Source organism: Myotis myotis, unplaced genomic scaffold (genome assembly GCF_014108235.1).
Source record: "Myotis myotis isolate mMyoMyo1 unplaced genomic scaffold, mMyoMyo1.p scaffold_m19_p_11, whole genome shotgun sequence".
NCBI lineage: Eukaryota > Metazoa > Chordata > Mammalia > Chiroptera > Vespertilionidae > Myotis > Myotis myotis.
In genome coordinates this window covers 1700493-1714206 of record NW_023416315.1, presented here as the reverse complement: position 1 = coordinate 1714206, position 13714 = coordinate 1700493, and the positions used below count along the sequence as shown (strand labels likewise).

At 60.0% G+C, this 13714-nt stretch overlaps 1 protein-coding gene across 8 annotated transcripts in view; it reads left to right on the top strand.

Moving 5' to 3' along the window:
* COBL (cordon-bleu WH2 repeat protein) overlaps positions 1-13714 on the top strand; it is a 99852-nt gene that overhangs the window by 74225 nt on the left and 11913 nt on the right. For 7 of the 8 annotated variants that reach the window (XM_036327233.1, XM_036327229.1, XM_036327231.1 and 4 more), the window contains one exon: positions 11333-11639. In XM_036327233.1, coding sequence (XP_036183126.1) covers positions 11333-11639 — 307 coding nt within the window. Of the gene's footprint in view, positions 1-1271; positions 1590-11332; positions 11640-13714 lie in introns of those variants that run through there. The other variant, XM_036327234.1, reaches the window with a different exon arrangement.

Below are 13714 nucleotides of genomic sequence, written 5' to 3'. Positions count from 1 at the left end.
TTAAACCCTTGGCCTGTTTCCAAGCCAAGGAGTCCAGCCCGAAGCTGCGCACAGTCCAATGCGGGGCATCCCGTTGGTCCCGGCCCCGTGGAGCCCGAGGTTGTGGCCGCCGCGCCAGCCTAGGAGAGCGCTGGGCCCGTCCTGTGCCTAGTCACCGCTTCCTGCCCGTCCCTGCGAGGGAGCCGGCCGCACAGCTGCGCGCTGCCCCTGGGAAGGGCTCCAGCCGCCCAGCAGGAAGGGACGGGGCCCACGGGCCTGCTCGTACAGGGAGAGATGGAAGGAGATGGCGACGGTGGGAGCAGAGACTGCCCTCCTCGGACTCACCTTTGAGAGCCTGGCACTGAGCTCTCAGCTCCGAGCAGCCAGGGCCCGGGACCGGGACAGATGGCTGGGTTTTCGAGGATTTGACAAGCCTGTTGTACTTAGCAAATCACGACCATTATTAAAAAGTAAATTATGTAAGCTTGCGATTAAATAAACAGTATTAAAAACAAAGGTGACAGCCCTAGTCAGTTAGGCTCAGTGGATAGAGCATCGGCCTGCGGACCAAAGGGTCCTGGGTTCGATTCCGGTTAAGGGCACATACCTCGATTGCAGGCTCCTCCCCACCCAGGGCCCTGGTTGGGGCGTGTGCAGGAGGCAACCCATTGATGTGTCTCTCTCACATCGATGTGTCTCTCTGTCTTTCCCTCTCTCTTCCACTCTCTCTAAAAAATCAATGGAAAAATACCCTCCGGGGAGGATTAAAACATAATTTTAAAAATAACAAAAGAACAAAGATAACAAACACTGGAAACGCGCCCCGTCCTGATCTTGTCACCGCCTTTCCCTGTGTCTGTGCTCCCGGCCTGAGTTCCGTGTGTTGAGTCCACACGATTCGATGGTACAGAGAACAGCGGGATCCCGCAGCCCAGTCTGTGGCCGCACCCTCGGCCAGCCCCACGGTCAGCCCCTGGCTCTGGCAGCTGGGGACCGACAGGAGGGAGCATTTACACCATGGAAAGTGGCCCCGGTGACAGCCCGCTGCTGCCTCTGCCAGCAAGGACTTGAGGGTTCCCTCTCGAGTGCAGATACTTTTGTCCGACAGCCTGAAGGAGGAGGGCGGTCCCGGCCCTTTAGCCCCTCCGCAGACGCGACCGGAGGAGAGACGCCGGGGCCACGGCGATGGGCACGGCGGGGCTCTGTGTGCGCGGCGGCGGCCCCGGGCCGAGGCTGCATGCGGAGGGCGGGGTGCCCGGGGCGCGTTCACACTCTGCCCTTTGTCCCCACAGTTTACTGCTGTGCGTCATTCCCTAGTCACGCCAAGCGCTTCTGACGACGCTGCCGGACCTGCCCCTCCGCCTCCACCTCCGCTGTCCTGCCCGATCGCTGTCCCCCCGGAACAGGGCCCTGGGACTCGGGGCGCACTTCCTTTAGGACTTACACTTACACGCATCGCAACAGGCTTTGTTTCCCGGGCCCCCTGGTTCCTGGGAGGCGGCAAAGGCCTTTATGTGTCAATCCTCGGCCGGTGTGTCGGCCTGTCCGGATGTCCCAGTCGCGGGTCCTGCACCTGTTCCTGTGAGAGCCTGGCTTTACTTTACTTCCTACTCGTTCGCCCCTCTCTTGTTCGCTCTTCGTTGCAGAATATCTCCCCGGTTTTCCTAGAAACCAGATTGTGCCCATACGGCGGCGGGCGAGGCCATGCGGGTAGAAACGTTCTGTCCACCTGGTGAAACAGCACCTCCCCCGGGGGCCAGAAATAGCTGTGGGACCCCAGCTCGCGGCCGGTACCCGTGTGTCCCAGACACGCAGGGCCCAGTGTCTCTGGGGGTGTCCGGGGCTTTCCCATGAGCCTCTGCCACCGCGCAGGTCGTTCCCGTGAAGAACAGAGAGGAAAGAGAGGTCCCTCCTCCGTTCACTGCGCACCCAGCCGCGTGTCCCCCCCGCGGAGGGCTTGCTGGGGGCGGCCGGTGCCGGCGTCGGGGCGTCAGCGTGAACAGCGCGCGGCCTGCCTGGGTTTCCTCCCGGGGCTCCCCCTGGCAAGGAAGACACCACGGCCCCATCTGACAGATGCCAGCCTGGGGGCTTGTACCAGGGTGATGAGGCTTCCGGTGTGGCCGCCACGGCCCGGACAGGTGTGCTGCCCTGCCCTCTCGGCCCGAGAACCCCGTCCCCCAGGGAGAGGGCGACCCTCGGCCCCCGAGACAGCAGGGCAGGGGGCAGTCTCCCTGTTGCGCCTCCGGCTGAGGATGGACGACGTGCTGGCTCAGACTCACTTCTGTTCCTGTGCAGAGGTCACTGGGACGGGAGACGCTGTCGTGTTTCTCTCCAATATAAATGTCTGTATCATCTTAATCCTCACCCAGGATATTTTCCCATTGATCTTTAGAGCGCGTGGGAGAGAGAGGGAAAGACAGAGGGAAGCATCAATGTGAGAGGAACACACTGATTGGTTGCCTCCGGCACGAGCCCCAACCAAGGCCCGGGATGGAGAGGAGCCTGCAACTGAGGCTCGTGCCTTTGACCGGAATCGAACCCGGGACCCTTCCGTCCGCAGGCCAGCGCTCTATGCACTGAGCCACACTGGCCAGACCCGATATATACGTGTGTGTGTGTATTTTTAATGTTACTGCTCAAAGTAAGAAAAAGCATTGGTGTTTTCTCACGCCTGTGACTGTCGCCTGGTGATTGCGGTGAAAACGTTAGCGATGACGATGGTGGGAATTCCCGCGGCGGACACCAAATTAACAATAAAGACGTGTAGCCTAGGACTTGCAGAGCTAGAGCTGCATATAACCAACCTAGTGCCCTGTTGGTGGAAGAAAAAAACACACATCCAGCACATCCAGGAACTTAGAGAAATGACAAGGACACAGAGCCAGAGAGAGCGGGCCTGTCTGTCTTCTGCATCGAAATAAAGACCTTTCGTCTGCTGAGTAGGGTCCCTCGCCCTCCAGTCACGAAGGGGGAGTCTGAACAAGGGGCGGTGATGAGTCCCTCACGTTGGGGAAGGCGCCGGGTTTGTGACCCCGGCGTTGAAGGCGGAAGGCGCTCGTGTGTCATCACAGCAGCAGGCGTTGGCGAGGGGCGAGGGCAGGACGCGGGCTGCAGCTAAGTCAGGAGGGCGGCGCGGTACTGCTCCCAGCGATTGGCTAGGAGGCAGAAGGTGTCCTGCAGGAACACGTGGAACTGGGGGTGAGGGTGGGAGCCAGCTCGCAGCAGGGCGTCAGGCCCGGGGCCCTGGCCCATGCGCTGTGGCCGTGGGCGAGACGTGGTTGGGACCCTCCTGGGGTCTCTGTCCCCCGGGTGGGGTGATGCAGGCTGCGTGACACGCTGGGGGTCACACACACCGAGACACTGTGCTCACCGGGGTCCGAGCCCTCGGGGACCTGACGGGCTCAGTGACGCTTCATTTTTGCTCAAAGCCCTTGCGTCTCAGATGTCCTCATTCCCGGCTCCGCCTGTAACCCAGCTCCGTGTGGGACATTTATCCCCTGATAAGCCGACACGAGAACGGTCTCTTCTCCGTCACGGTACAGGACCAGCAAGGCCCGAGCCAGCAAGGTGTGGCTCAGTGGATAGAGCGTCGGCCTGTGGACCAGAGGGCCCCGGGTTCGATTCCGGTAAAGGGCACGCACCTCGGTTGCAGGCTCCTCCCCACCCCTGGTCCAGGTCAGGGCACGAGCAGGAGGCAACTAATCGATGTGTGTCTCTCACATCGATGTTTCTCTCTGTCTCTCCCTCTGCCACTTCCTCTAAAATCAATGGGAAGATATCCTCAGGTGAGGACTCACAACAACAAAAGAGCTCACTGGAAGGACACAGATGTGAGGTGGTCCCCGTTTTCTGAGCAGCGAGACCCAAATCCAGCCGCCTGGTGTCTGGGCGGGACCCAGGAGCTCACAGCGGGGCCAAGGCCCAAGGGACGTTAACGCCGCATTACCTTTCAGCTACGATCGGTCGGGTCTGCCTTCTCCCCCTGAGCCCGTGGGCAGGGACAACGGAGGAGCCTGCCGTGGGGAAAGGTGTGTGTCTCAGGTCACAGGGCCGTGGCCCTTTCACGTGGCGATCCTGGCATTATTTAGTGCACACGAGTGCTCCCCGTCCACACGTGACGCGATCTGGCCACGTCTAGTGCCATGTGCTCACCAGTGTGGTCTCAGCCCTGGGGGGCGCGTTCGCCCATCACACCTGTGTTTGCGACGCTGTCCACTGCTGTGGATTTGGGTCCAAGGCAGGATACTGCTGTTCACAGCGTTCCTAACTCGTGTCACCTGATCCCAGACGTTAGCCCATTTGCAGCCGCACATTTTTCATCGCAAAACACACTTCCCCTGGTCGGGTAGGCTTGCGTCTTACGAACGCAGGGGAGGCGGAGAGCCCGTCACCGGAATAGTGGGGCGGCTCGAAGCAGCACAACCAGCTGTCAGTGGTCCGGGATTCATCCACCCCAGGGCCCTTCCTCTCCTCTCCACTCTCAATAGTCTGTGTGTCCCTATGTGTGCGTGCACATGTGTGATCCTGTGTGCGAGCACATGTGCCTCTCTGTGTTTACACAGACATGTATATGTGCATGTGTGTGGTCCTCTGTGTCCACATGTGTGTGCACATGTGCGTGTATATGCACTCCTGTGTACATGTGTGGCCTGGGTGTTCACACGTGTGTGGTCCTATGACTGCTCGCACATGTGTGTGCGTATCTGTGTACACGTGTGTATGAGTGTGTGTGTTAACCTCCTTCATCATCCAACAAACACACACGGAGCAGGAGGGAAGCAGAATAGGTAGCTGCGTGCAGTTGCCATGGTGAAGTGACAACAAGCAAACTTCAAGGCTCCAGTGAGGACGCAGGTCCAGGCTTCACCGGGAGGCTCGGCGTCACCCGTGCTCTCAGTCCCGGCTCCGCCCCTCACCACAGCGACACCTGCCCGGGGAGCTGAGGTTCAACGTGTCCTCACTTCCTCCTGTTTATTCTGCCTCCACACGCTCTCTACCACCTCCTCCTTCTTCCTAAGAAAACTGTGAGCGTTTGTAGCTGGGAGGACGCGGCGGAAAAGGCAGAGGGTGTACCCCACGCGCCTCCCGCTGCGCCCACTGAGTAAGCAGCTGAGAGCGGGACAGAGCTGCGTGGGGACCAGTGCTGTCCCTGCTCAGTCCGTCCACCAGGGGGCGCCCTGAGCGTCCACCAGGGACCAGCGTCCTGAGAAGGGAAGGCGCTCCTGGCTGCTGCACCCAGGCCCTCTCCCCTCGGAGGGGGGAGGCCAGGCCACGCGGTGGGGGCTGTGCCCTGAGGGCCGGCCCGCCCACTCTGACCGCAGGGCTGCCTCCAGGCGGAGGGAAAGGCCAGCGGTCTGTGCGCCCAGACCTCCAACCCGGCCCCTGACCGCAGGGTGAGACGGGACCCGCTGGACACGCGCGGTGCCAGCCAGTGCGGCTCTTTGCACATCGGGCCTTTAACCCTCACCGTTTGTCGGGTGGGACGGCGGGCCTCCCACGTGGGTCGGTCTCAGGACCAGCTCAGTGAGCCCTGCCTGGGGCGGCTCGGCATAGAGCGTTGGCCGCAGACCGGAGCGTCTGGGTTCGGTTCCCAGGCAAGGGCGCATACCTGGGTTGCAGACCCTCACAGCCGGTCGGGCATGTGTGCAGGAGGCCACTGACCAATGTGTGTCTCTCATTGATGTCTCTCTCTCTTTCTCTACCCCGTCCCTTCCACTCTCTCTAAAATTCAATGGGAAAAAAATAAATTCTTGGGTGAGGCTTAACCAGAAACACACCGGTGCTGCCCACCTGGTGGGTGCCAGGCGCCGGCGGAGCAGAGTCTGGGGGGAGGGACGGAGCGGGCAGAGGGCCCCGTGCTGACAGGGTCAGGACTAGCTCTGGGTCTGCACGCGCCCGGCACAGGTGAGCCCGAGCGGGCCCTGAAGGTGCCGCCTGAGGCCAGCCCAGGAGCCACCGCACCTCACGTCCTCGACCTGGAGCAGGCGGCCTCCCTGCCTCCCCCACCCCCCCGCCAGCACTCCGAACCCCGGGACCCGCGCGGTCCAGCGCTCAGCATCCGGAGGTGAGACCGGGGCAGATGGGGTGAGCGGAGCCGAGGGCCGTCTCCTCGGGTCTCCGGACGCCTGGGCTTTGGTTCCGGCCGCGGGGCCAGCAGAGGGCCCCACGCTCGGCCCAGCCTCAATGTGGCTGTTTTTTTTGTTTGTTTGTTTTTTTAAGCATTTTATTCTCTAAAGAGTTTTCACTGTTCATTTGCTTAGTAAGCACTTTTTATTTATTTATTTATTTAAAAAAATATATATTTATATTTTCTTAATTGATTTCAGAGTGGGAGAGAGAAACATCCATGATGAGAGAGAATCATGGACCGGCTGTCTCCTACACGCCCCACACTGTGGATCGAGCCCACAACCTGGGCCTGTGCCCGACCGGGAATCGAACCATGAGCTCCTGGTTCATAGGTGGACGCCCAACCACTGGGTTCTCCCGCCAGGCTGGGCTTTAGGGCAAATCTGTGGTGTGTGAGCTGCACTTGGGGTAAGAACCCAGTATTTACTGCGAGAGAGAGAGAGAGAGAGAGAGAGAGAGAGAGAGAGAGAGACAACATATAAAAATCCTGCTTCAGAGCCTACAGACTGCGGACCCTGAACCCCAGGCCCCGGCGCCTGCCCTGAGATTGCCCAGTTTGGGGCGAGGCGGTGCCGGGGACAGTGGCACCTGCCGCAGACGGGTAACAGGTCAGGACGGCAGCCGCCTCCGTGGGTCCCAGCGCGGTCCCCGGGTCCTCAGAGCTCGGCCACCTCGTGAGGATGCGGTTCTTTCTCTTCCAGATGAGGAAGCCCAGGCTGTGGGGGCCTCGCTCGAGGCCCCGGGGAACCGGCCCCTGGTTGACACTGGTGCAGAAGGAAGGTGGGAGGAAAACCGGGGTATAGAGGGCGTCCCTAACCGTCACAGGGCAAGTGTCTGGGCTGCTTCACGTGTTTAAGAAATTCCAGCCCGACCCGGTGTGGCTCGGTGATCAGAGTGTCGGACTACGGACGGAAGGGTCCCTGGTTCGATTCCAGTCAAGGTCATGTGTCTTGGTTACAGGCTCGGCCCCATGCAGGAGGCAGCCAATCCATGTGTCTCTCACATCAATGTTTCTCTCTGTCTTCCTCCCTCCCTTCCACTCTCTCTAGAAATCAATGGGAAAATATCCTCAGGGGAAGATTAAAAAAAAAAAAGGAAAGGAAAGAAATTTTATATTTGTCCTAAAAGCCTCTAAAATAGCAGTTCTCAACCTGTGGGTCACAACCCCTTTGGGGGTCGAACGACCCTTTCACAGGGGTCGCCTAAGACCATTGGAAAACACATATATAATTACACATTGTTTTTGTGATTAATCACTATGCTTTAATGGTGTTCAATCTGTAACAATGAAAATACATCCTGCATATCAGATATTTACATGACGATTCATAACAGTAGCAACATCACAGTGATGAAGCAGCAGCGAGAATAATGTTATGGTTGGGGGTCAGCACAGCATGAGGAGCTGTATGAAAGGGTCGCGGCATCAGGAAGGTTGAGAACCACTGCCCTAGAACAATAAAGACTAGAGGGGAAAGCAACCAAACGTAAACTGAACACGGGGCTGCGACTCCTCTTTCCGGTGTGTTCCTGGCCTTCTGAGAGAGAGAGAGAGAGAGAGAGAGAGAGAGGACTCAACCCTTGATCCTAAAACTCACAAGACTCCTCCCAGGAAGTCTCGGATGGTGCCGGGGTGGTTGGGGTGTCTCTAACCCAGAGGGACGGAGGGGGTGGCCATCGATAGGGATGGAGGGCAGGGTGGGCGCTGGCTCCCAAGGGGGTGGGTGCCGCCGAGTCCCTGAGCAGATGCTGGAAACTGAGGCCGGGGCCGGGGCCTCGCCTTTGAGGCTGTTTCGGGTGCCGGTGGGCTTGGCTCAGGCGAGTTCTTTCTGGCCAAGAACACGGAGCTGTTGGGCCCGTGAGTGTGAGTCGGATGGGCGGTTGCCTGAGACGGTGAGTTTCCTGGCTGTGCCGTTTGTGGACCTGGGACCAGGCTGGGACAGTTCTGTATTCGGTTCCGAAAGCGGCAGCCGACGGTGGCTGCCCTGTGGTTCCTGCAGCCGCACGATGGTTTCCACGGCGGCCACGTGGCGAGGAGGGCTCCGGGTGGCCTCGTCCTGTGCCCGCACGGGAATTCTGTCCTGTGCCTGGCCCAGTGGCCTTGGCCGTGGCTTTGCTGCTGCAGTTGGGGGTGGGGTGGGGGGAGGGGGGTATTTTCGAAGAGCACAGCACGCAAGCATCCTTGTCACTTAGCTTTCTTCCGCTCACTTTTGATGGCGTTACTTTCCGTGACTTCTAAAATCGTTTGGAACTAAGATCTATAATATATATATTACTGATTTCAGAGAGGAAAGGAGAGGGAGAAGGAGACCCATCAATGATGACAGTGAATCATGGATTGGCCGCCTCCTGCACGCCCCCTACAGGGGATTGGGCCCACAACCCCAGCATGTGCCCTGATCAGGAATCGAACCCTGACCTCAGTGGTTCGATGCTCAACCACTGAGCCACGCCGGCCGGGCTAGTATTGTATCTTTTCATAAATATTATAGCTATGTTTTATATGTTAGATCTTCACCCTCCGTGCTGGTCCATCCGTCTCACATATCAGACATTGATACAAGTAATCAGCGAGGCAGGAACTCACACCGGCTCCCGTGCCCCTCCCTCCCGTCCTCCCCGTGTCCCCGCCGCCCCTGCAGATGGCACCCGTGGGTCTGCTCCCAGGGCACGTGTCCCTCCGATTCCTGTGTGCCTGCCCTCATTCCCTCAGGTGAGCGCCCCCAGCACCCGCCCCCCCCAGCACCCGTCCCCCCAGCACCTGCCCCCCCAGCACCTGCCCCCCAGCACCTGCCCCCCCACACCCACTCCCCCAGCACCCACTCCCCCCAGCACCAGCTCCCCAGGCATCCACCCCCCCCCCAGCACCCGCCCCCCCAGCACCAGCTCCCCCAGGCACCCACTCCCCCCAGCATCCACCCCCCAGCACCCGCACCCCCCAGCACCAGCTCCCCTAGGCACCCACTCCCCCAGGCACCCACTCCCTCCAGCACCCGCTCCCCCCAGCACCCGCTCCCCCCAGCACCTACTCCCCGCAGCATCCACCCCCCCAGCACCCATCCCCCCAGCACCCGTTCCTCCAGCACCCACTCCCCTCAGCACCCACTCCCCCCAGCACCCATCCCCCCAGCACCGGCTCCCAGTCCCTGGCACTGGCGCCAGGTGGGCCCTCACTGAGCGCCTGTCCTGTGGGCTCAAGGCTGGCGTCCTGCAGCCCTGGGGGAGGTTACCCGTGAGAAAGGAGAACTGGCTGGGGGGGCCTCTGATCACCCCGATCCTGTGCGTGTGACATGGCTGAGCACGTGCACACTGACTATAGAGCTCACACTGGCGGGCTGGGGGCCACCCGTCTGGGACAAGCCGAGACGGAGGGTCCAGACCCGCCCGGCCGCCACCCCAGGCTCTGCGGGTTGGGGTCCAGGTCCCTGTGACCCGCAGCCTCGACAGGCGTTCACACTCCCTGGAAGGAAACACGCTCCTCTCAGCCCCAGGGACAGGGAGGCCGGGCTCGGGGTCCCGGGCGGCGGGCGGCGTCTCAGGCCGATCGGGCAGCGCGGCTGGAGCGGCCCTGCGGCCCTTCCCTCCGAGGCCTGGCAGCTGCCCGCGGCCTCCTCCGAAGAGGTGGGCTATTCATGCTCAGCCGCCCCGACTCCCTCTGATGAAGAGCCTCCAACAAAAGCCAGGAAGGAAGCGGAGAAAGGGCCCATTGTGGCGGCTCGCGCTGGGACGCCCTGCCTGGCGCACTCGGAACAGCCCTCCTTTGTGCGCTCTGCCCGCCTGGGAGCTGCTCTGGAACGTCTGTCCTGCGCTCGCGTGCTTGTGGGTCCCTGGTGCACCGGCCGCACGCACTGCACTTCCCCTCCTTCCTGTCATTCTCTGCGCTCGCCCGCTGTCCCAGTGAACCGGCACCCGGCACCCACCCCCCCGGCACCCGCCCCCCAGCACCCGCCCCCCCAGCACCCACTCCCCCAGCACCCGCCCCCCCCCCTCGCACCCGCTCCCCGATGTCGCAGTGGCCCCGCTGCACCGGGTCCCCCGACTCTCGAGTGCGGGCGTGTGGGGCCTTTGTCCTTTCTGGCATCTAGGCGTCCCCTGGAGGGATGGTTGCTCCACACGGCAGGTCGGACCACAGCCTCTCCCGGCCACCACGGGCAGTGCTCCCCTAGGCTGGAGGTGTTGACTGTTTCTACATTAAGTCTTTTTAAAAAGATATTTGTATTGATTTCAGAGAGAGCGAGAAGGGACAGGGAGAGAGAGATAGAAACATTAATGATGAGAGAGAGTCACTGAGCTGCCCTCTACTAGGGATGGAGCCCACATCCCGGGCGTGTGCCCTGACCGGGAATGGAACCGTGACCTCCTGGTTCATGGGTCAATGCTCCACCCCTGAGCCCCGCCGGCCGGGCTGCTTCTACATTAAATTTAAAAACAACAGCTCAGTGCGCCTGCCCTTCTGACGTCGGCGTCAGAGAGGGTTCCCTCCTCACAGACCTACAGACCCAGGAGCGAGAGAAATGACCTCGCACAGCTCAGCGCAGCGCAGCTCAGCGTGCTTCCCGCGGCCCGGCGGCTGTGCCGAGTGGCCACGGTGTCCCCGGCGTTAGTGTCACTGTGAGAGGCACGAGGCGGCGACAGCGAGTCACCCCTCCCCCTGCCGGGAGCCACCCCCTCAGGGCCCCCAGCCCCAGCCAGGAGACTGCTGCCTCCTCGGACCGGAAGGTCCTCCCCTCAGATCATCCCTGTGAGACCAGAGCTCACTGCCTCGCGTGTGACGGCGCAGGCACAGCCCGAGGCCACGGGAGGCAGGGCCACGGGCCACAGGCCCCGGCGTAGCTGTGCAAGTCCCCACCCGCGTTCCTTAGGTCTCAGTTTGTTATGATTTTAAAACCCTACTTGCTTTGACAAGCAGCTTCGATTCAGCGCAGGGCCAGGCTGGGCACTAGTGCCTTCGCGGGCCCGGGTCCGGCCACCCCCGGGCGGGACCAGAATCCCGGGCGGGTTAAGATGCCCTGATTTTAAGGGGATTTCGCTCTCGGTCACACACACGCCTGTGGCTCCCCCACGTCGGGTTTCTGGGGGGAGCTGTGTGTGAGATCCTCGCACCCCAGCCCCCACATTTCCGCTGAGTCCGGCAGGGTGGTGGGCGCGTGGGGCGGGGCGGGGCGGGGTGGCGGGGACGGAGGTGCGGCTGACATGGCCTGTGTCCCCGCCCTGACTCCCGCAGTGAGCCTGCCCCTGGGGCCCGGCGGCTCCTGCGCAGACGGGGTCCCTGCGGTGCCCGCGGAGGCCGAGGAGACCGTGTCCGTGAGCAGCTGTTTCGCATCCGAGGACACGACGGAGGACTCGGGGGTGATGAGCTCACCCTCGGACATCGTCTCCCTGGACTCCCAGCACGACAGCACCAAGTCCCGGGACAAGTGGGCCACCGACCAGGAGGACAGCAGCGACCAGGACCTGGCGGGGACCCCGGAGCTGGGTCCGCCCAAGAGCCCCGCGTGGGAGAGAAGCGGCCTTGGGCACTGGCATTCCAGGTGAGTGGGGGGGTGGCCGGGGGAGGGAGGGCACCCCAGTGTCCAGGGGAGACGTCATGGGCCACAGTGACCCAGCCGAGACTCCCTCAGTGTCTCGTACCCACCAGGTGCCACCCCCAGGGCCCCCTCTCCTGACCCACAACCACGTCTGCACGCTCTCCAAATGGGCCTGCGTTGGTAACCATACGGGGTGATGTCTTGTTAGTTTATACCCGTTTATAAACACTTTCTTTGAAATGTGTGTATATAAATATATATATATATATTATTGATATCAGAGAGGAAGGGAGAGGGAGAGAGAGAGAAACATCAATGATGAGAATCATGGATCAGGATTGGCTGCCTCCTGCACACCCCACACTGGGGATCGAGCCGTGACCTCCAGGTTCATAGGTCAGTGCTCAACCGCTGAGTCATGCCGGCCGGGCAGCACTATCATTCTCTTAGTGTACGATTCCCCACAACATCCTGTGTGCAAGATTTATCCAGGATGATATGTGTCGTTAGTGCATGTATTTGCCCATTTTTGAATGAAAGGACACGTAGGTTGTTGAGGATTCCACGGCCGGACATAATGAGCCAGGCGTGTGTGGGTCTCTGTTTGCACATAGAGCGTTTTCTAGAAGAGAAACGATTAGACTCTCAGAAAAACTCATTTTTAAAACATGTTTTTATTGACTTCAGAGAGGAAGGGAGAGGGAGAGAGACAAAGAAACATCCCTGATGAGAGAGAATCATTGATCGGCTGCCCTCTGCACGCCCCGCACTGGGGATGGAGCCCACAACCTGGGTATGTGCCCTGTCGGGGAATCGAACCGTGACCTGGTTCATAGGTCGACGCTCAACCCCTGAGCCTCACGGGCTGGGCAAGAAACTCACTCTTAACCTCAGGGACGGCTGACGGATTACTCTCCAAAATGATGATCTGGTTTGCACGCCCTGCGGGGTCACTCCGCGCCCGGGCTGCCGGGGTCCAACCCCAGCAGGTCCAGGGGTCCCCAAAGGTGTGGACAGAGTTAGTGAAGAAGGAATGACACGGAGAGGGCATTCAGATGATCATCATAGCAAGGTTCTCTAGCCACATTCTGGTCAGGATCTCCAGTGAGGTTCTGGTTAGGATCTCCAGCCAGGTTCTGTGTCCATGTTCTCTTGCTAGGTTCTCCAGGTTCTCCAGCCAGGTTCAGTCACCAGGTTCTAGTCAGGTTCTCTTGCTAATTTCTGTAGTCAGGTTCAGTCCAGGATCTTTTGCCATGTTCTCTCCAGCGAAGTTCTTCTGTCTGTAGGTTCTGTGTAGGTTCTGTCTTCTAAGTTCTGTGTGTAGGTTCTGTCTTCTAAGCTCTGTATTCTAAGTTCTGAGTCTTGCTGTCTTGTTACATCTGTATTTATACCAGTTGATTCAATCCTATCAATCTCTATTACAAAGGTTAGGGCGTTTCTTATCTCCATTCCAGGGAGTAAAGATTATGTAGCTTAAGCATGATTGTTTGTAGTTAAAGTGATTAATTACCCGCCTGGCACTTAGTTGAGGGGTTTTATTCCCTCCCTAACTTCAGGGGAAAATCCCTACCTGGGGAAACAACCTTTCTCAGAGAGGTGACCTTGGTTAAAACACATAGTGCCAAGAAGGTGAGCAAACATATTAAGAACAGTATGCCATATATGCCAGGTCCCTTGAAACAGCAAGCATGGACCGGCTCCCGGCACCGGGCAGCGTGCGGGACGAGCAGGCAGGTACGCCCAGCCCGCAGGTGCCGTGGCGTTTCACGCGGCCGCCGTTTCTAATTCTCCGGCCGGGAAGAATGGGCCGCCGGTCCCCTGGGAGGTCAGTGTGGTTCCCCTCTTCTAGCTCTGCCTTTTCACAGACCTTGACTGTTGTTAAAAATTGTGATGTTACTTTAGAAACAGTCATCTCTCCCTGGTCAGCGAGGTGACAGAGAGGGTCTTTAAAACCACGGCGTGGACTTACCTTTCTGCGGATGCTGTGGCTCGGGTATCCCCGTGACGTAGCTCTGGAGGCAGCATCTCTTCACGAGTGAACGTGGGGCCCCCCCCCGTCTTCCTCTCGGGGAGACGCC